Here is a 20,532-nt window from a genome sequence, read left to right as displayed (position 1 = left end):
TAGAAAAGTACGTACGACAGCCCTGAAATTTGCGTGAGACACCGCACATTTCCACGGTCATTTCGCTCTTGATACATCTGATCGTTGACGTGAAAAAGTGTGTACGCCACTTTTTTGTGCGTACGTACCCTTTGTACATGAGGCCCCAGGTGTGTCGCTGAGTGGGAAAAATCTATTTGAAACATGGACAAGTTGATGGTGAACCACGGGCTTGACTTTAGGACTATGATTGCCCTTCCTGACAGTCCCAGCCACTCTGAGGTCCCGGCTGCTCGGGATCTGCTAGGGGACGATTAATAGAGTTCGCTAGGCTAGTTGGCTCCGCACTGGCTGAAGGCGCCTGGCTCGCTATCGGGTGGTTTTCAACAGTGCAGAGCTTAGCTTCTAATTCAGATAACATCGCCTCCAAAACCACAAAAAGACTACATTTGTTACAGATGGGGAAGAGAACTGGTAGCCATGCTAAGCTAGAGAACCTTACACACTGCTAAAAAGTGAAAAATAAAGACAAAAGATCTGTAAGAGTGAGCGTTAGAATATGACAAGTATGTGATTGAGTTATCTATGCAAGATATGTAAATTATAGGGAGAAATAAGATGATTATTAGTAGTTCAAGAGGAGCAAGAAATGTCACAGTACACATACAAGGCAACAGGAAGTGATGCAATACGTCTTACCGCAAAGCAAAGCCGCAAAGCTGTCACATCTCATAACTGATATTGAAAAGTGTCAAATATACTAGGAGAACCCACTCAAGTAGCACAGCTTCCAAACTAATGCAGAACAAAAACTTAAAAAGATATACTTATTTTTATTATTATTCATTCAATTTAATTTAAAAAAAAAAACTGATTTAATTTTTTGTTGCATCTGAAAGTGGGTTTTGAAGCATACTTAGAAACTTGAGATTTACTTCACAAAGCAGATCTTTACATGAAAAAAAAATATTTCTAAGATTTGCATCTTGTGGCCTTTCAAGTTTTCAGATACATATTTACATTTTTTTTACATTTATATTTTTCTTTCTATCTATCTATCTATCTATCTATCTATCTATCTATCTATCTATCTATCTATCTATCTATCTATCTATCTATCTATCTATCTATCTATCTATCTATCTATCTATCTATCTATCTATCTATCTATCTATCTATCTATCTATCTATCTATCTATCTATCTATCTATCTAATTTACTTTGTAAATTTGTAAATGTAATGAATTCATGCCAACAGAATACTAAGGCAATCATGATAATAATAATGATAATGAAAACCTTGTTCACAGTGTTTTATATAAATATATTTTTATGTAATGGGTTTTCACCTGTGTGCTTGTTTCCCAGGCAGGCGAGAGAGATTGTCCTACAGTATGAGGGTCGACTGACTAGAACAAGAGGTTATCAGACTGCTGGAGCTGATGTATGTACATAGCAACAATTCAATCTCATTTTCACACACAAAGCTAATCTTCAAGATAAGTTCACTCTGGTCCTAAGTTTTAAATATATTTTAATAAATTAAAGCTTATTGTATGTTAATTGTGACAGATAATTTGTAGAGCTGAACAATTAAAGTGACCACCACTGTTGGGAATTCAAGCAAATAACAGGCTTATTATTAAATAGTTGCTGGATTCAAAGATTTTTGGTAATCTTAGTGGTTCATCTTGAAGGTTAATTGGTTAGTGACATGAAGTGGTTATCCTTTATCAAGGAGTGCCCAAGGAATAATGTGGTATGAACCCATCATTCTCAAATTTTCAGCAGCACAGAGAAATAATGTTTTTTTTTTCAAGCGGAACACAGATTTTGTCCATGACACTAAACGTAATACACTTATTGTTAGCAATTGTGTCACTGCAATGTTAACTCTTAAAAAACAAAAATGTCTCAAATGTGACTGTTTTATGAAACAGTTTTCTTTAGTGTGTCATTGTAACTTTATTGCAATATGTAAACTAAAAGTTTATTCTAACTGACAACAAGGTCACAAGCGCTACTCTGCTATTTCACTGCACTGCAGTAACTTTATGATCGGGGCCTGAATCATAAAGCATGCTGGATGTACATAGTACAGCCTGGTGAAGTCTAGTTTTACAAAGCTCTTTTCTTTCCTGTGAACTGAACACACACATATTACCGCCTGTATATATCTGTATGAGTTTCACATAGACACATACAGAGAAGCAGATAAATGGACAGACAGAGAGAGGGATAGCTGTGCTGCAATAGCACAGCAGAATGAGTGAATTTATGGCCTTGTTGTTATAGCTCAGCTTAATTAAAATGTTCAGACCGCTTTGCCCCATTTGAATGAAATTACTTTTAGTGAGCAGTCACATGAGTTATTATTAACAATTTAGCTCACAGTTAATTAAAAATCAGAATAATTGGTCCAGCTGACTTATCTGTATTAATGATGATCAGCTCTGTTCTGATTTCAAAGATTAGAGTGGATTACTGAAATGAAAGATAATAATTAAAGAATTACAGACAGAATAATGCAACCCACAGTGATCTTTTTAAAAAGGGAAAATGAGTCAACAGTGGTATATTTTTACTCATTTTGAATTTAGAAAACTAAAATGAATAATTATAGAAATGGTAAAATATCTTGTTGATAAACAAATCATGTCTTAGAAGCAAAAGCAGAAGTGTTTTTGTTATATTTGAAAACTTTGTTAGTATCAGTATTTGCTCTGTGAGATTTATTTTTTTTGTTTAACCATATCTCCCCTCCCTTGTAGTTGCTGAAAAAGCTTTCACGTCTGCTTTACAACATTGTTGTTCTGTTCATTCCATGGGAAGTAAGGATCAAGAAGATTGAAAGTAAGTAATCTATTGCTCAACAGAATTAATCAAGTTAATGCCACAAAGACCTAGCCATGATTTTAGTGAAGTAGACCCTCTTATATAATATGGTATGTGATGTAGGTACATTACATAAGGTGCAGAGAGAGAAATTAAATATAAACAATATCTGTTAGTCCCAGCAGTATATAGGTTTTCAGCTAAAAAGCTGTATATGTACAGTATATATCTAAATATATAGTGTTTCCTTTTCTTAAGGTCACTTTGGATCGGGTGTGGCCTCATACTTTATCTTCCTCCGTTGGTTGTTTGGAATCAACATTGTCCTCACTATCATGACTGGGGCTTTCATTGTCTTACCAGAGGTAAGTAAATTAGTCAGTAAATAGCAATTTCTGATGCACAGGTATGTAATTAGTTTCAATAGAGATCATTTTAATCTTTTAACCTTTGAATCTTTATTTTTGGTTTTCAATTGATTTAGTACATTGATATCCTATTCTATTTAGGATATTATGAACACTGAACTTTACATAACCCTCTTTAGAGAGAGAAAATGTTTTTCTTCACCTTATTAATATTCATTACCATCAAAACTGTTTTGACATTAGAGCATAGGGACGGTTGGGACAGAAAATGGTTCCTGCAACAGTCTCTTCACAGCCATGGGGAAGAAGCTATGTTTAAGTCTGTTGGTGCAGGCTCGCATGACTCTGAGTCTGCAACAGGGAATAAATACACGGAATGGTTCGGATGGCTAGCATAACGGACAGACGACGTGACAAACTGGCACTGGACACAGGGAGACGAAGATTATTGAAACACATGAGGATCACAGGGGAAAAGGTGGAAACACTTAGGGAATCAGGGAAAACAATCAGACACTAGACATGGGAGGAAGGGCAAGTTATCTGAAACGAGAGGAGATGTCAATATTTCAAAATAAAACAGGAAGTGACAAGACAATACATGAAAAAATATCTAAATCCTGACAGAAAGCTGGTGAAAAGAGAATGTCCTGAGAACACAGGGTCTTCCCAGATCTTTGTGGCGTAGATCTCCTCTAGGCATGGGGGTGGGGGAGCCAATAATACCCTGAGCACTCTTGACAACCCGATGCAGTTGTTTCTTCTCAGATGCTGTGCTGCTGGCATACCACACCGTACATCCATAGATCAGGACACACTATTATGCTGTGTTAAAAAGTTTTTCAGTAGAAGTGGAGGAATTTGTTTCCTTCTCAGTGTTCTCAGAAAAAAGAAACAGTGCTGGGCCTTTCTAATAGTCTGGGTGGTAGTCACAGTCCAGCCCAGATCCTCTGAGATGTGCAGTCCTAGAAACTTTAAGTTTAAGGGGACGTATTGTGCAAAAATCCCCTTTTCAGCTCTTCTACGCTAATAATTGAATTTGGGGTGCGTACAACCCCGTGTTAAAAGCAACAACTGTATCCATTTCACATGCGCTGCTGTGTCCACTCACTCTCTTGTCCCTCTCGTCTGGGCGGCGCATTCAGATTCTGCTCCCCTTCCTACGTGGGGGGGGAGTGGAATCTGAACTCCAACAGTGGCCAACACTTCTTCACCCACCACGCCCTACAGATTATAAAACAGCAAAGCTCAGGTGAGGCACCCATATTTCATTCATTGCAGCTAAGAAAAAAGGTTGGCAGTATGGCGAATCTGAGAGTTAAGCGTGTAAGTTGCTCTGTTGTTGGCTGCAGAGGACCATCATAAATAAAGTTTATTTTTGATTATGAAGTTCCGGCCACCGTCGACATAAACTTATCTGTAGGTGCCAAACATTTTGGCATGGACTGCTTCCACAATTTGGGTCAGTACAATGCAGGACTGTTGGCAAAACCTTTCCTAAAAGAGGGATCAATACTGACAATCCATGGGAAAAGGACAGACGATGTAAGTGTACTTTGTGTTTCTTTTGTCCGATTACTACAGGCTAATGCTAACCGCTAGTTCATGCAGGTACAAACAACGCTGGAATAAATAATTTATACAGCAGGTTGTGTTATATTAGAGTATATACATTCTCAGGGTCTGACTCTGGCTCAAACATATGGTTGCAACGGTGTGGAGGCAGCCATGACCAGTGCTCATGCTCAACTCATAGCATAGCAGCTCATAGCAGCCTGACGGCGGACGTTGGGCGGCAGAGGGGGGCAGAGTGAGCAGCAGCTGCCACTGCAACAGCAGGTAAATTGACTGCCTCAGCGCTTGAGTGCAACAGACAGTTTACAGAGAGGGCTGCTGTGCTTGATCCGTGCCAAATTTGACCAAATGATTTCACAGACATGTCATTAAGGTGCCTGCAATCTGTGTGAACTGGTGCAAAAAGAGTATAATTGTTCTCCTTTAAGTTTGTGACCCACTCCACTTCTTCCCCATTGATGCTCAAGCCAGAGTGCAGTCCTTGATTTCTATTGTCCTCTTGGTGTTAAGGCGCCAGAGGTTTTTTCGAAAATCCTTGATTTTGACAAATAAATTTCAAAAGGCTATATCTTAAAAGTGATAGGAGATAGACTTTCTGTAAATTAGAGAAATGTCAAGGATGACCTAAAGTTTATGTAGGAAGCAAATTGACAAATTGTTTCATCAAATGGCTTTATCCAATTTTGGTACCCCACCTCAGTCAAATACTCAAAGCCTGCATGTCCATAACCTGGCTTAGTGAGACGCATGTTGGCTGACTTGGCTCTGCGTTGTGTGACAGCGCGTCTGCCTCTAAATGCGCTCCTGTCATGTCTCCACCAAGTGCGCCAACACGCGCTCCAGTCAGTGAACAGACACAGCATGGCTGCGTCTGCATGAACTGCGCCGCTACGTTTTCCCCCAGCTCTCCCACTGACACTTCGACCACGTCTGACATGTCCATCGAGATTTGTCAAGCTACTGCCTGCACGATTGCGGACACTTTGTGAAGGCACCGTGTCAGAAAGCACAGCGTTCACTTGGCGAGCTCCATAAAAAGACAGAACACGCACATTACACCCAGCCTCGTTCCCTCCAGTACTACCATCCCTGCTAACTCCTCGATGCAAACTTAGACCCCATGAAACATTTTCCTCACCACCAACATTTCTGGACAAAGGATCTGAAGTTGGTGTTTGGTGTAGGGAAACACTTTATCCGACTGTTGGTGAGGCAGGGACGCAGGGCGGGAACGCGTCCCCACTAGCACCGAGACTAACTAACAGCTGACCATCATCTCCTGAAGGTAGATTTTCCCCTTCAGAATCAGGATTAGCGAATAGAAGACCCAGCGCTTCTTTGCAGGGAAACTTTTTAGTGGACATTGTGCGATTATTGGAAAAAAATACTTGCTAATGCTGACTATATCGCTCTGCTGCTGTAGCTCAATGGTGTACTGCTTGGTGAAGAAGTCATACTGATTCAACTTGTTGTAGTGTAATAATTTTACATATAGAAGGATGACATTTTTTACGTCAGAGGTGAAGTGTGACATGTCTGCCAACCAGAAGTGGAGAGTAGGAACAAAATATGATGTTATTTTTGCCACCATGGGCCGTTCTATTCAAGGCGCCATCTTGTAGACTTAAGTCGACCATGGCGCTTAGAGGGTTGAGATAGAGGTGGTTGTCACTGCACCAGGCCGCCAATGCTTGGACTTCCTCCCTGTGTGGTGCCTCATCATCTTTGTTGATCAGCCCCACTATGGTTGTATCATATGTGAATTTGATGAGGGTGTTGGAGCCATGGGTGGCGACGAAGCGTGTACAAGACTGGAGTCAGAAGACAGCCCTGAGGAACACCAGTTTTGAGGACGATGGTGGAGGTGCCTATCCTGACATGCTGGGGTCTGCTAGTGAGGAAGTCCTTGAGCCACAGACAGAGAGAGGTTCCAAGTTGCAGTGTATATAGTTTGCTGATCAGGCGGCTGGGGCTGATGGAGTTAAATGCCAAGCTGAAGTCAACAAACAGCATCCTGATGCAAGTTTTGGGGCATTCAATGTGACACCAGTCTCTCCATGCATTTCATGATCACTGGTGTCACAGCCACAGGTCGGTAATCATTCAACCCTGTGATGGCAGAGGACTTGGGCATGGGGATTATGGTGGCAGTTTTCAGATAGGTGGGAGCTTTAGCTTGCTGTAGCTTGCTGAAGCGAACGGTTGAAGATGTTTGTGAATACTGCAGCAAGCTGATGGGCACATGATTTCAGCACCCTCCCTGGTACTCCATCTGGTCCTGGTGCTTTGCTGATGATGATTCCACACAGGAATCGCAGTACCTGATGTAGTTGATTGGTGGGGGGGCTGGTCCTGCTCTGATGGTGTCAGCTGTGTGTCCTCTGACAGTATGCTGTCTTCTTCAAAGCAGGAGGAAAAAGCATTGAGCTGATCTGGGAGAGAGGTGTCGGTAGGGGAGGGGTGTTGTGGCAACGTTTATAGTCCATAATGTTCTGGATGCCTTTCCACATGGAGCAGGGGTTGTTTTCCTTGAAACTGACCTCTATCTGCTTTCTGTACTTTGTTTTAGCAGACTTGGTGTCTCTGTTCAGGTCTGCTCTAGCCTTCCTGTTGTTCTCCCTGTCTCTAGATCTCAGTGCTAAATCCCTGGCCTGGAGTAGTGCTCTGATATTGGGAATATTTTCACCTGTTTTCTTGTAGTTACATTGTCCAAGCAGAAACTGATGTATGACAGCACAGAGAACGTGTGCAGCTCAATGTCTGGGTCCTGAAAGAGCTCCAATATGCTGTCCTCAAAACATCCTTGCAAGGACAATGTAGCCTCCTCAGTCCAGCACTGCACTGCCTTGTACTGTGCCTTAGACCTCAGGTAATCAGAGCACTTAAGGCTGCGCCTAAAAACCTAGGGAACAACACCAGAGATCTCTGTCCAGTAAAACATAGTCCTAGGAACAGTTAAGCTCAGGAGGAAGAGCAGTCGCCCACCAATCGGCAGGTCGGTGACTTGACTCCGGCTTCCCCGGGCCACATGTCGAAGTGTACTTGGGCAAAATTTGCAAGACAAATGCAAGAAATTGAACCCCACTTTGCCTACCAATGCATTCACTGGTGTACGAATGTGTGTGAATGAGTAGAAAGCACATAGTTATAGACTGTATGAATGTGGCACTTCAAGTGGTCAGTTATACAAATACAATCTGTTTACCATTTCTGGTGGAAGACCTGAGCTTAAAGCTTAAAAGGGCAACCAGCTACATGGAGGCTAGTTGTTTAGCCCAGTCTAGGGGTAACCTAAAAAAGATAACATAAAAGATTGTAACTACAATCTTCCTCAGGTCTCAAACAGCCACAGAGATATAGTTTAGATTTTTCAACATGAAAATTTATTTACAAGTTGTATGAGTAATATACTTGTAGTTAAAATATAAGACTCAGGACAACAAACAAATAAAGCTATCCATGTCAGGAGAGAAAATTATCTAAACAAAGCAAATCAAAAGAAAAGACAATCACTCCCTGTTCAAACAAAACAGGAGAAACGAAAAAATAAATAAATATGGCAGCCCACCCCTACAAACTCCAATTTATGAATGTACAAAGTTAAGCTCGACATGACTTGTGGCAAAAGTGTGGCTGGTTGGTAGGTGAGGGGGATGAGTCAACCTGCTGTTATCATCCCAGGTCTTTATATAAGCTCTTTTCCCCGGTAGTCAATCCTTTATGGGCTCTTGGAGTGTTAGCCAATCAGTGTCTCTTACCTCAAAAGATCATACAGTTTGTCCATACAGGTTTTTTAAAAATAGCATCTTCGTTGAAGGGTAGCCCAAAGGCTCATTCTTGCAAAATACACCAAGGGGGACACAGTTGTAAACCCTCTCCAAGTCAGCTCGCTCAATACGACAGACCTGTATAATGTCCGTATCACTGCACATGTTGCCCAAATCCACCAGTGAATCTTCCAATATGTTCTTCCCACACTTATGAGCAGGATCCCAAGATACTCAAACATCTCCACCTGAGGCAGTGACTCACTTCCAATCTTGAATAGGTTGCCCATGGCCTAAGACTTTGAGGTGCCAACTCTCATTCTCACTGCTTCACACTCAGTTTCAAACTGCCCAAGATACTGCTGGAAATTATCAGGACCATATCAACTGCAAACAGCAAAGATGCAATCCCAAGATAACAGAAATAGAAACCCTCCGGTCCTTGGCTACATCTAGAATTTCTGTCCATAAAGATTTTGGATCTTTGTTCAACAAACAAAAGGTTTTGTGCATTGTCCACTCACCTTGATTACAAAGTCCTCATCAAGTCCAGCCAGGGTGATAGTGATCACCATGTTGCAGCAATGTAGCTGTGAATGAAAACTTGAGTGAAACTAAGTGACAGGGGAAAAAACATGACCAGAAACTAACCTAAAACCCTGAAAGCAAGAAAAAACTCAAAACATGACAGATGCCAAGTGGGGAATGTTCTGCCTTTCAGGAATTTTAGTTGGGATTAGCATGAAAAAATATGAAACAATATTGCCATTTGTCACCTTAAATGTTGTGCCTAATTTTTGTACTTGGCAGGTAGCAGACAATAGTTTAGGACAAATACATGCAGCAACTCTAATGCTTTCTCCTGTATATGCTCTGACTGTTTAGGTTACTTGGAAGCAATGCATGTAAGTCAGCATTTAAATGTTGTATCTGTGCATTTGGGGCAGCTGTAATTCACGAGGCAGAGCGGTCATCTCTCAATTAATCAATTTTCAAGGGAGAATTTTAAAAATGGCAGTATTCTTGATCTATCAAGTCAGAGTTATATAAACCAACAAAAAAATTACAATATAATACAAAACCTGTATTCATAAAAGTGTATGCGTGTGTGTTCAATTCAATTCAGTTTTATTACTATAGCACCAAATTAAAACAATTGTCATCTCAAGGCACTTAAATAATATAGTCCAATTCAAGCCAATTTAAATTCAATTAATTGTAATCAAAATCCAATTAAATCCAATTAATTAATTTAAAAATAATCCAATTAATTAATATAGAGTCAATTCAAAAACAATATTCTAGCTAAAGAAACCAACAAATTGCAGCGAAACTTGTCTTCAGTCCAATCTCCCATGCTGAGCGTGCCTGAGGCGACTGTGGAAAGGAACGACTCCCTTTTAACAGGAAGAAACCTCTGGCAGAACCAGAACCAGGAAGAGTGGCCATCCACCTCGACCAGCTGAGGTTTGACAAGACAGAAAAGAGGGGGGAAAACACCATAACACCATTCAAAGGATACCTGTTGGAACAGCGAAACACAACTTAATAACGCAATAATGTCACATGTAAAAAATATTATTTGAGAAATTAAAAAGGGGGGAAAAGAGAGCAAAGTGAGGAAAGCTGTGACGGATGAGGTCCCCGAGCAGTCTAAGCCTATAGCAGCTTAACTATGGGATGTTTCAGGATTACCTGAGCCATCCCTAACTATAAGCTTTATCAAAAAGGAAAGTTTTAAGCCTAATCTTAAAAGTGGAAAGGGTGTCTGCTTCCCGGACATTTACTGGCAGCTTATTCCACAAGAGAGGGGCCTGATAACTGAAGGCTCTACCTCCCATTCTACTTTTAGAAACTCTGGGAACAACAAGTAAACCTGCAGTTTGGGAGTGAAGTTCTCTGTTAGAAAAATATCTTACAATGAGATCTTGAAGATATGATGGAGCTCGGTTATTAAGAGCTTTATATGTGAGAAGAAGAATCTTAAATTCTATTCTGAATTTAACAGGGAGCCAATGAAGAGAAGCTAAAACTGGAGAAACATGATCTCTCCTTTTAGTTCTTATCATAACTCTGGCTGTAGCATTTTGGATCAGCTTTATATATATATATATATATATATATATATATATATATATATATATATATATAGAGAGAGAGTGTTAAACAAAAACTAAAAGTCTAATCTTACTACACTTTTAAATTGTGTTGCAGCAATAAAGCACTGGATGGCTGATAACGTCCTCTAGTTAAATCCTAATAAGCCTGAGGTTACAATTATAGCCCCTGATAACTTGGTTCCTGAAATGATACAGCATCTTGGGCCCTTATCATCTTCCGTCTGTCCTATTGTGAGAAAACTAGGGGTGCTATTTGATCATTCTCTGTCATTCAACACACACATAAAATCATTGGTAAAATCATGTTTCTTCCACCTCTGCAACATTAGCAAACTGAGGGCCACGGTATCTGAGGCTGACATGGAGATACTCATTCATTCTTTCATCTCATCCCGTATTGAAAACTGTAACGCTCTATTTTTAATCACTCAATAAAACGGTCCTTCACCATTTACAATCCATCCAGAATGCAGCTTCTAGGTTGCTCATTAGGTCAAATTAATATTCTCATGTCAGCCCCTGCTCTGCTGTATACACTGGCTTCCAGTCACTTACAGGATTCAATTTAAAATACTCACCATCACTTACAGGGCTCTGCATGGATAAGCGCCCACTTACCTCTTAAATCTCTTTCACATCCATACCACCTCACGCACACTTAGATCCAGTCACCAGAACCTGTTGTCTGTACCATGCACCCGCTTGAAAACCTGTGGGGACAGAGCTTTTGCCTCCACTGGAATGCTCTCCCTGCCAACATTAGATCTGCCAACAGTGTAGACTGCTTTAAGTGTCAGTTGAAGACTGATTGAAGATTTTTTAAAAACTGCTTATGGTTAAGTCAGAAAATGTGATCTTATCCTTTTATAGATATTTGACTTGTTTTACCTTGCTATTAATTTATGCTCTGTTTTTATGGGGTTGTGTTATATGCGGTTGTTTATCTGTTGTTTATCTGTTATTGTAAAGCACTTTGTGATTTTATCTGTGACAAGTGCTGTATAAATAATAATTACTTACTTACTAATTAAGACTCATTTTTGCAGCTTCTTAGGGTAATTTTATTAACAGATTCAGCAGAAATATTGTCACCACTGCAGCATACGAGGATTCGCAAAGATGATAGATTCTTGCACTCATTTATGCCTTTTGATAACATTTGTGCTCATGTAGCCAAAAACACCTTTGACCTGGGGCCTCCATGTTTGTGTCTTGCACAAAAAAAATTCTATTGTTTACCTTACCAGATCTAATGCCTAGATCTCTCCAGCATGACACAGATATGGCATGAACAATAATAAGCTATAGCTTCACTTGCACATCTTCCGTCAAAGGGTGGCAGAGGTGCCAACTCTAATTTTAAGTTTGTTTTGCTATGTAACAAAGAATGTTTCTATCAGCCACATGGAACATCCTGGCTGCACATAACATCAAATGTCTCTAAGATGTTAACTCCACTGGCTTCCTGTAAAATATTTATACTTCTCCATGAAAGAGTAAGTTTCTGTTACTCTATAGTACACCGTCGTATACCACTCATATTTCACATCACTGAACAGTTCTGGCTTGTACAAAACTTCATGACTTTTAACCCATAGTCACTGCACAAACTACTGGCTACAAGAAGTTAGAATTATGCCCCAATTGCCCTTACAATTCTTTTAATTCTATTGATAAAAAGCATTGATCACTATGACCACAGCAAGTACTATCAATGCTAACAACTATCAAAAAGTAAATGACGGGTGCACACTTATAAAGTAGCCTGGTGAAGCACTTATCGATATTTTCCAGGCAAAACCTTATTCTTATTTCATTGACAATCAATCAATCAATAATCCAGTTTTGTAAAATTCACTGCCTAAAAACTATTTTCTTTTATATACTCCAAGGACACTGCCACATCGTTACTGAATCACTTCCAATTAGCTAGCAGCTGTGCATAATCTTTTAAATATTTTCTCAAATGTTATCTCGTAAAGGTCCATTTGACATGTTGGCAGGGTGGCGGTACCTCAGGAGAAAGATGATCACTATCAATCGGAAGGTCGGTGGTTTGACTTCAGGATTCTCTGGGCCTGTCGAAGCATCCTTGGGCAAAACACTGTACCCCATCGGTGTATGAATGTGTATGACTGTAGTAGGAAGTACTGTGTAGCTCTATGGACAAAGACGTCCTGTGTGACTGTGTGAGTGAATGGTAGGAGTGGGGGGAATTTCAGATTCTTAGATGGACAATTCTGAATCGATTCACAAACGTCCAAACTTCGATTATTTAAATAAAGTAATACAGACGGCTCTACAATGCAGAACTAAGAAGCGTGACATGAGCCATCTCCGGGACACCATGAGCGGACACGCCACACGGAGAAAAACAAACATGGCTGACCGCAGCTACCTACCATGCTGTGAGATCAGAACAGCTCCTTCTAATTGAAAAGCAGATGTGTGGAAACATTTCAGTTTCTACAACGTTGGCGGCGGCAGTGAACTGGACAAGAGCCATGTTATTATGACGTTTTCAAGATGTAGTGCAGGAAAATATTATCCTCCGTGAACACGTCTTTTATTTTGTTTCTGTGCGCAAACTTCCTGTCACAATCATTTCCATTAGTTTAATGAAATATAATGGAAATTAATTCAACTCTTGTTTCTTATTACAAATGAACTACATTTCAAAATTGCAAGTTATGAATGTTTATTTATCCATCCATCCATCCATCATCTGCCGCTTATCCGGGGGCCACTTCCTCCAGCTCTTCCGGGGGGACCCCGAGGCGTTCCCAGGCCAGCCGAGAGACATAGTCTCTCCAACGTGTCCTGGGTCTTCCCCGGGGTCTCCTCCCAGTGGGACGTGCCCGGAACACCTCCCCAGGGAGGCGTCATGGGGGCATCCTAACCAGATGCCCGAGCCACCTCCTCTGACTCCTCTCAATGCGGAGGAGCAGCGGTTCTACTCCGAGCCCCTCCCGGATGACTGAGCTTCTCACCCTATCTCTAAGGGAGCACCCAGACACCCTGCGGAGTAAACCCATTTCGGCCGCTTGTATTCGCGATCTTGTTCTTTCGGTCACTACCCACAATGTGACCATAGGTGAGGATGGGAACGTAAATTGACCAGTAAATAGAGAGCTTCGCCTTCCGGCTCAGCTCCTTCTTCACAACGACGGGTCGGTGCAGAGCCCGCAACACTGCAGACGCCGCACTGATCCGCCCGTCAATCTCCTGCCCCATTTGTCCCTCACTCGTGAACAAGACCCCGAGATACTTGAACTCCTTCACTTGGGGAAGGATCTCATTCCCGACCCGGAGAGAGCATTCCACCCTTTTCCGGCTGAGAACCATAGTCTCGGATTTGGAGGTGCTCATTCTCATCCCAGCCACTTCACACTCGGCTGCGAATCGCTCCAGTGAGAGCTGAAGGTCACGGCCTGACGACGCTAACAGAACCACATCATCCGCAAAAAGCAGAGATCCGATTCTGAGGTCGCCAAATCGGACACCCTCAACGCCCTGGCTGCACCTAGAAATTCTGTCCATAAAAATTAGGAACAGAATCGGTGACAAAGGGCAGCCCTGACGGAGTCCAACTCTCACCAGAAACGTATCCGACTTACTGCCGGCAATGCGGACCAAACTCTGGCACCGGTCATACAGAGACCGAACGGCCCCTATCAAGGGGTCCGGCACTCCATATTCCCGGAGCACCCCCCACAGGACTCCACGAGGGACACGGTCGAACGCTTTCTCCAAGTCCACAAAACACATGTAGACTGGTTGGGCGAACTCCCATGCACCCTCCAGGATCCTGCCGAGGGTATAGAGCTGGTTCACTGTTCCACGGCCAGGACGAAAACCACACTACACCTCCTGAATCCGAGGCTCGATTATCCGACGGATCCTCCTCTCCAATACCCCCGAATAGACCTTACCAGGGAGGCTGAGGAGTGTGATACCCCTATAGTTGGAACACACCCTCCGGTCCCCCTTTTTAAAGAGGAGGACCACCACCCCAATCTGCCAGTCAAGAGGCACTGTCCCCGATGTCCACGCGATGCTGCAGAGGCATGTCAGCCAAGACAACCCTACAACATCCAGAGCCTTGAGAAACTCAGGACGGACCTCATCCACCCCCGGGGCCTTGCCACCGAGGAGCTTTTTGACCACCTCGGCAACCTCAGCCCCAGAAATGGGAGGCCCTCCGAGCTCTCCGACTCTGCCTCTTCCGAGCACGTGTTGGTAGGATTGAGGAGTTCCTCGAAGTACTCCCCCCACCGACTCCCAACATCCCTAGTTGAGGTCAGCAAAGCCCCGTCCCCACTGTACACAGTGTTGACTCTCAGCCGCTTCCCCCTCATGGTTGAAGCTCTGCCGGAGGTGGGAGTTAAAGCTCCTTCTGACAGGGGATTCTGACAAACGCTCCCAGCAGACCCTCACAATACGTTTGGGCCTGCCAGGTCTGATCGGCATCCTGCCCCACCAGCGGAGCCAACTCACCACCAGGTGGTGATCAGTTGACAGCTCCGCCCCTCTCTTCACCCGAGTGTCCAGGACATACGGCCGCAAGTCCGATGATACAACCACAAAGTCGATCATCGAACTGCGGCCAAGGGTGTCCTGGTGCCAAGTGCACATATGGACACCCTTATGCCTGAACATGGTGTTCGTTATGGACAGTCCATGACTGGCACAGAAGTCCAACAACATAACACCACTCTGATTCAGATCGGGGGGGCCGTTCCTCCCAATCACACCCCTCCAGGTCTCACTGTCATTGCCCACATGAGCATTGAAGTCCCCCAGCAGAACGAGGGAGTCTCCGGTAGGAGCATTCTCCAGTGCCTCCCCCAGAGACTCCAAAAAGGGTGGGTACTCTGAACTGCTGTTTGGCGCATAAGCACAAACAACAGTCAGGACCCGTCCCCCCACCCGAAGGCGGAGGGAGGCTACCCTCTCGTTCACTGGGGTAAACCCCAATTTACTGGCACACAGCCGGGGGGCAATAAGTATGCCCACACCTGCTCTGTGCCTCTCACCACGGACAACTCCAGAGTGGAAGAGAGTCCAACCCCTCTCAAGAGGACTGGTTCCAGAGCCCAAGCGTCGAGGTGAGTCCGATTATATCTAGCCAGAACCGCTCAGCCTCGCACACCAGCTCCGGCTCCTTCCCCATCAGAGAGGTGACATTCCACGTCCCAAGAGCTAGCTTCAGTAGCCGAGGATCAGACCGCCAAGGCCTCCGCCTTCGGCTGCTACCCAGCTCACATAGCACCCGACCCCCTTGGCCCCTCCCACGGGTGGTGAGCCCGTCGGAAGGGGGACCCACGTCATTATTTCGGGCTATGCCCGACCGAGCCCCATGGGCACAGGCCTGGCCACCAGGCGCCCGCTGCCGGGCCCCACCCCCGGGCCTGACTCCGGGGGGAGGCCCCGGTGTCCCATATCCGGGCAAGGGATCACGAGGTCCAAATTTCTTACTCATCATAAGGAGTCTTTTGAGCTGTTCTTTGTCTGGTCCCTCATCTAAGATCTGTTTGCCTTGGGTGACCCTACCAGGGGCTTGAAGCCCCGGGCAACATAGCTCCCAGACTCATTGGGGCATGCAAACTCCCCCACCACGATAAGGTGACAGCTCAGGGGGGAGGAATGTTTATTTAGTGAGACAAAAAGAAATGTTGTGAAAAAGTGCATCAATATACATAAATTAAAGACCCATCAATAATCATTTTATAATCGAATCATAGCCCCTGAATCGTAATGGAATTGTGAGGTGCCCAAAGATTCCCGCCCCTAGTTAATAGGTGTGCTTTGTTTGGTCAGCTAGACTAGAAGCGCTAAAAAAGTACTCTATTTATATGTAAAGGTTCTTGATATGGTGATTAGAAAATAAAGCCAACCTTCTTAGTTTTTGAATGGGGCTTCCATGTTGTGTCCATAAGCTACAAAAGCCAAGAAGGGTCTAGGCTCCAAGAAAGGGCTTAGACCTCTTCTGCTATGTACACACTGAGCCAGTTGTAAATGAGCTTGTTGAGGACTAATGCATCACTAATAGACAATGAAATTTATATATATATATGTATATATATATATATATATATATATATATATATACAGAAAATTCATTTGCATATACAGTTTTAAAATTCTTATTATTTTTTTTAAGTTTCTTAACTTAAAATGTGGCAAAATGGACTGCAAAGCTAAATCTAATTTTAGGATGCAATTGAGACATGAACTATTGTGACAGTGACAAGTCTTGAGAGGATATCATACAAAGTGATGGAGTTTTGTTGGACGGTGCACAATTGTTTTTGGAGCGCACCTGGACATATGTTTAGAAAAATATTCATTTTCTATGCTTCTTTTATCAAATTTGGAGTAAGATCTGTGTTAATTATGTTTTATTGCTAATAGATCACAGTTGTAGTCATCTAGGGAATTGCAGAGCATTGTGAGCTGCAAAGTTTGTAAATTAGTTGCAGTAATTCACTTAAGGACTTTTCTCTTTGAATTTGTTGTTCTTGAAGAGTTACTCCCAAAAATACACATGCTGCAGGATCAGGGGAATCAGTGTTCACACCTTTCAGGCTCGAATTTATCTCTGCGCCTCCTCTTTAGTATATCCCAAAAGTAATTTATTGTACTTCAAAAACAACTTTGCAACAAGTGCAGAGTAATAGTAGATATGCCCCTTTGTCAGCTACTGTAAGTAGTACTGACAACAAACCTGGGATCATTCTTGTTAATTAATAAATATTCAGATAGCACATTACATGAATTCTACCCTATATAAAACAATATGTAACATAAAACTTTTAAACATTTTGGAACCTTGATACCACTAATGTGGACAAGAATTGCTATTACCTGTTTTGGAGTGAAACTGAGTTGCAACTCACAAAACAGAACTGTACAAGGGTGTAAGTTTGGTCTTAGCTTTGTTAGGGACACTTCCCAGCAACCCCACCTCCAACCCACACTGGGAAATAAAAAGAAAATAGTTACTGAATTATGCTGAACAAAAAAATTCTTGATCAATTGAAGCCCTGATGTTCCTGCTGCTGTTTCCTCAACCTGCACTACATCTGTACTGGATCTCTGAGTATCCTGAATGTATTTCAAAATGATGTATCAATGAATAAAATGTGGATCTTATATGATGACTATATGCATTACACTTTTCAAACTTACTAGAAAACACCTTTAAATATTACAGGAATAGCCAAGATTTAGGCTTTATGGAACCAACTTTGTTTATAATTCAAAAATAGAGAGCAATAAACATTTCCTGATTAAAAGAAATGCTCATGTAAAATAAAACTAGCCTCCAAGCCTACGTTACATTCACATCATAACACCTTAATAACACTTTTCCATAGCAGAATGAGTGTTTACGTTAGGCTAGAAGGCTAGCATAGTGTGGGTAGTTAGCTATTACTTACTTTCTGGGTGATGAAATAACTTTTAATGTCTTTTCTTTTTTTGGTGACATTTTCTATTTACAAAACAGAAACACAGGTAAAAATATTAATGTGAGGATTTACTTTCATGATATTGTGGCGTCAAACCTGTCTGCAACAGCCAAGCTGATATTTTACCGTCAATACAGCATTTTACAGCAAGGCTGCTCCACAGCTCATCTCTTTGACGGGAGCGGTGACAAGGGGGACTGACCTTCAGTCAATCAAATGTCAGCACATCTAACCTTGTTGCCATGCAGGTTACACTGAACATTGCGACGAGAGGGCACGTTGGAAAAATAGTTCTCTACAAATGCTTAATACTACGAATGAGTTTGTAAAGAAATATTATATTTAATGCATCATGTAAAAAAAACATATTTGAATATTATCAAAAATATTGGTAGGGACAATTCTGTCTTTTCCAAACTTTGGTTGTGACTTGTCCCTATGGTCCCTATGCAAACTTACGCTCTTGGAACTGTATGTAACAAAACATACTCTGACATGATCACAATTGGTTTATTTTAAAAAATGGACCTTTCTGAACAATTTCTTAGAGAAAAAAATATATCAGCATTACTACTGAACCTGTGCTTTTCAATCTTAAGTTTCTCATTTAATTAATCTTTTTATACATTCCAGCGATATGTATTTTGGAACAAGTATGCAGGTCATTCACAAACAAGTACAACCTGCAGACAACAGAAAGGGGGTAAATGTTGCTGTATTTATCCCTGTTACTGATATCTAGACACATGCAGTTTGCTTTGGTATTACTTATAGACATTCCTGCTGCCTGATCTTATTCCTCCATTTATCTTGTCTTCATCTTACTTACCTCCATGGTTTGTTGGAACTAACCTTTCAGTGTCTCCGCTCACACATCCCATCTTTATCTTGCTTCTGCTTAGTGAGTAAAATCACCTACCATCAAATATCTTGGATGCTCTGTCAGATTTTATGTCTCTGTTTGTCTTATGCTGCAAATTATTTGACCTAAGAGAATTTGGGGTCAGTCTACCTCAGCTATACCTCTCTTCCTCATATAACACACAATAAGTCTAATTTATTTTTATAGGATTGTCTCCTTCACAGGGTAATGCTAGAGATATATAATTTTTTTCTCTGTGTTCATGATACTACACACACATTTTAGGGCTTGGTCATGCAGCATTTACATTAAATGCATTTGCATGATGCATCTCTTCAAATACAGTTGTGGATAAAGTTTAAAACATGCATTAATTATGTTAACTATGCATCTATACATATAAAACAAACAAATTATGTTACTCCAGAGGCCAGGGTGGATGGAGTCTACAAAACATCTATCTTTGAAATGAAAGATATTACCACTAGGAGTGGAAAAACTGTGTTTGATGTGTTTCATCACACTACACTGAATTGGTCTGTTTGTCTCTACTAGCTGTTGGCTGGAGCTCCATTTGGGACAACAAGAAGTAAAACTATCCCTAAGGAGCATATGGCCTCAGCCCAGGACTTGGACACCATTTGGTCTCTTGGGGCAAGTCTATTTTCCCTATTACTGTTTGGTCAATAACATTCTAGATAGAGACACAATGGATCATTATTCAATAAGTTACATGAAGTTAGAGATAAAATTGTGTCGTAAGATGAAAGAGACAACATTTATTTCACAAAAGGTCAATATTTCTCCATTCTCTAGATGCAGCTGAAACCCCAGTATTGTCATTATTAATGTCCTATACATCCTTACTTTTGTTTAACTGAATATGTTTTGTGTGATTGTGCACAGGGCTACCTACAGTACTCTGTGCTATTCTATGGTTACTATGGCAGGGTGAGGAAAATTGGCAGTGCAGGGTACCGGTTGCCCCTTGCATACTTCCTAGTTGGGATGGCTGTCTTTGCCTACAGTTTCATCATTCTGTTACGAAAGTAATTTTTTTTTTTTTTGCTCTCCACACCCAGTATTTCAATGTTTTGATGCTATAATAATGTTTTACCTTTGGTGAGATTGATCCAATTTTCAGATCCTTTCTAATATGTCCTACAGAATGGCCAAGAACTCTCGCCTGAGTCTGGCCAGTGCCTCCGATGAGAATTTTACGTTCTGTTGGAGAGTATTTTGTGCCTGGGATTACCTGATAGGAAACCCAGAGGCTGCAGAGAGCAAAGGAGCTGCCATCGTCAATAACATCAGGGTCAGGGACACATATGGTCACAAACACTACAGACTCAATCATCTGTAATCAACATTCTTTGATTGTTAATCTCTCAGATCATTACAGATCAGAAATTGTGCTTTAAACACAACATAAATATTTTATGTACAGGAAGCTATTGTTGAAGAGCAGGAAAAGAAGAAGGACACAAGTCTGTAAGTGTCTCTTATTAGTGTGTCTTGTACTTATATGTTTTAATTACCTTAATTAGGGTTCCT

General features: G+C 41.8%; 1 protein-coding gene across 1 annotated transcript in view; it reads left to right on the top strand.

The window, feature by feature from the left end:
- LOC140302510 (transmembrane channel-like protein 3) overlaps window positions 1–20,532 on the top strand; it is a 97,218-nt gene that overhangs the window by 31,797 nt on the left and 44,889 nt on the right. Inside the window, exons 6-12 of the mRNA XM_072381323.1 lie at window positions 1,348–1,423; window positions 2,751–2,832; window positions 3,073–3,179; window positions 19,534–19,632; window positions 19,885–20,027; window positions 20,146–20,293; window positions 20,426–20,469. Coding sequence (XP_072237424.1) covers window positions 1,348–1,423; window positions 2,751–2,832; window positions 3,073–3,179; window positions 19,534–19,632; window positions 19,885–20,027; window positions 20,146–20,293; window positions 20,426–20,469 — 699 coding nt within the window. The remainder of the gene's footprint in view (window positions 1–1,347; window positions 1,424–2,750; window positions 2,833–3,072; window positions 3,180–19,533; window positions 19,633–19,884; window positions 20,028–20,145; window positions 20,294–20,425; window positions 20,470–20,532) is intronic.

This window comes from Leuresthes tenuis, unplaced genomic scaffold, assembly GCF_036924035.1.
Source record: "Leuresthes tenuis unplaced genomic scaffold, fLeuTen1.0.hap1 SCAF_2, whole genome shotgun sequence".
Classification (NCBI taxonomy): domain Eukaryota; kingdom Metazoa; phylum Chordata; class Actinopteri; order Atheriniformes; family Atherinopsidae; genus Leuresthes; species Leuresthes tenuis.
This window is presented reverse-complemented; position numbering and strand designations above follow the sequence as displayed.